Source organism: Montipora foliosa, chromosome 1 (genome assembly GCF_036669935.1).
Source record: "Montipora foliosa isolate CH-2021 chromosome 1, ASM3666993v2, whole genome shotgun sequence".
In the NCBI taxonomy this organism is placed as follows: domain Eukaryota; kingdom Metazoa; phylum Cnidaria; class Anthozoa; order Scleractinia; family Acroporidae; genus Montipora; species Montipora foliosa.
The window spans coordinates 37,366,504-37,368,275 of record NC_090869.1 but is presented as its reverse complement, the minus strand read 5'-3'; the positions used below and the strand labels follow the sequence as shown (position 1 = coordinate 37,368,275).

Here is a 1,772-nt window from a genome sequence, read left to right as displayed (position 1 = left end):
GCATTCCCAATCTATAAAAAATACTCTGTAAAGTCCACGTGATCTTTATACATTAGAATTAAGTTAATGAACTAAATTTGTTATTATAGGTTCTGCTAAGTCGATGGAACCTTCTATGGGGGTGGAGCTTACAAAGAGATTGGCAGGGGAAGTGGAAATAGACAGCAAAGGAGAAAACAAACCCATTGAATACAATCTTAACAATATTATCATGGATGGAGACACAACAACCATTTTCTACATCCATGAGAATGTGAGCAAGGAAATTGGTGTGTGGTCTAATGTTGGACCTGCTAAGAAGGCACTTTATGGTCATCTTTTAAGACTGTCCTCTATACACAAGTCAATGAGCAAAACTGTAATAGACTATCTTGTCAAGTGCTTTGGTTACGTCCTTACACAGAACAAAGGAAACTCAGAGGGCATCTGCAAGGAATGCAAGGTAATTCCCAACCATGCCTTTGGGGATCACAGTTCATGTGGCACATGGTGCCAGTACCATAAGAATCCCCAAGCTTACCAGCACCAGTCACTAGCACATGGCAAGGACCTTGAGGGAGATGACCTAAAGGCAGATCTGATACAGGTAAAGTGAATACTGGACTGAGCAGCTAAAACAAGCATCTAATACTGATGCAAAGGGTGTATATTGTAGTGGGAGGTTTCATCCCTGTATGGCAATTTATCAGCATAAATCATTGTGACTTGAGGTATATTTTTGCTCTGTGTTCTAAGTCCATTCATATTAAGGTGTTCACAAAACAAGTCTGTCATTCTACTTTGTTCCTTTTCCTTTCTCTCCAGGTTTTTGATCTCTTCTCAAGTTATTCAGACAAGTTAGCACCATTAGGGTCCACCCAAAACAATGAATCATTTAACTACTCAGTGCCTGTTCATGCACCAAAACGTCTTCATTTTTCTGGTTCTGCCAGCTTAGAAGGTAGAGTTGCATTTGCAGTGGCAACCAAAAATGGTGGGAAATCAATAGTATGTAAGGTATGCAATGCAATTTCATCTCAGTAAGTAAAGAAACTAGCCAAACGTATGAATATATCCTACATTAGTAATACTGTGTCAACTTACCTTCCTCGAGTGTGAATTGAACAAGACAGGAAACTAAGAAAGGAGAATGCATTCATCTACCTTAAAGTTGTAAAAAGGTGAAGTGAAAATAAATCTCTCTTCAACATTATTAACAGTTTAGACTTCCCCATATATTCTAAAGGAATCTAAGTACACAATCCTATTATTTTACTGAGTAGTAACAGTAACTCAATATGTTAGACCAAGTGCAATTTTACAATCCAGGGCCTGGTTGTTCAAAAGCCGCTTAACGCTGATCCAAAATCCAAAATTAACCGAGGAGTTTACTTAGCAAAATTTTACATAAGAGGCAGTCAATCTTGAAAAACAAAAATAAGCAAAAGACACTTTCATCCAAAAGTTGAAAAAATGAAACCAATGTTTACCCTAATCTTGGATTAAGTTAATCATCTTTCGAACAACTGGACCCATATTGGCATGTACTTAAAGTAGATTAACATTTTTTACTTTCTTTAGATCAATGAGTCTAACAATCTGTCCCCTGGAAAGATCACAAAGAAGTTTAACACTAACCAAGACAGGGAAAATAGGAAGAGAAAAGGGAAAGAGACCAGTAGAGCTTACAAACTAAATAGAATAGTTAGGAAGAAGGCTAGAAATGTAGCAACTGACCAAGCAGCAGTACTTGAAGGGACAACATACCAAAGTGGTGTACAAGTCAGTGCTGA

At 37.6% G+C, this 1,772-nt stretch overlaps 1 protein-coding gene across 1 annotated transcript; it reads left to right on the top strand.

Annotated features, from left to right (window-relative positions):
- Positions 1 to 103: 103 nt before the first annotated feature.
- LOC137981179 (uncharacterized) lies at positions 104 to 595 on the top strand. Its single transcript, XM_068828517.1, has one exon. It carries the CDS (start codon positions 104 to 106, stop codon positions 593 to 595), a length of 492 nt encoding a protein of 163 aa, XP_068684618.1.
- The last annotated feature ends 1,177 nt before the right edge of the window (positions 596 to 1,772 follow it).

Bases quoted from the DNA above. Each gene is read 5' to 3' on its own strand.
- LOC137981179 (XM_068828517.1), top strand. From the start codon at position 104: ATGGAACCTTCTATGGGGGTGGAGCTTACAAAGAGATTGGCAGGGGAA.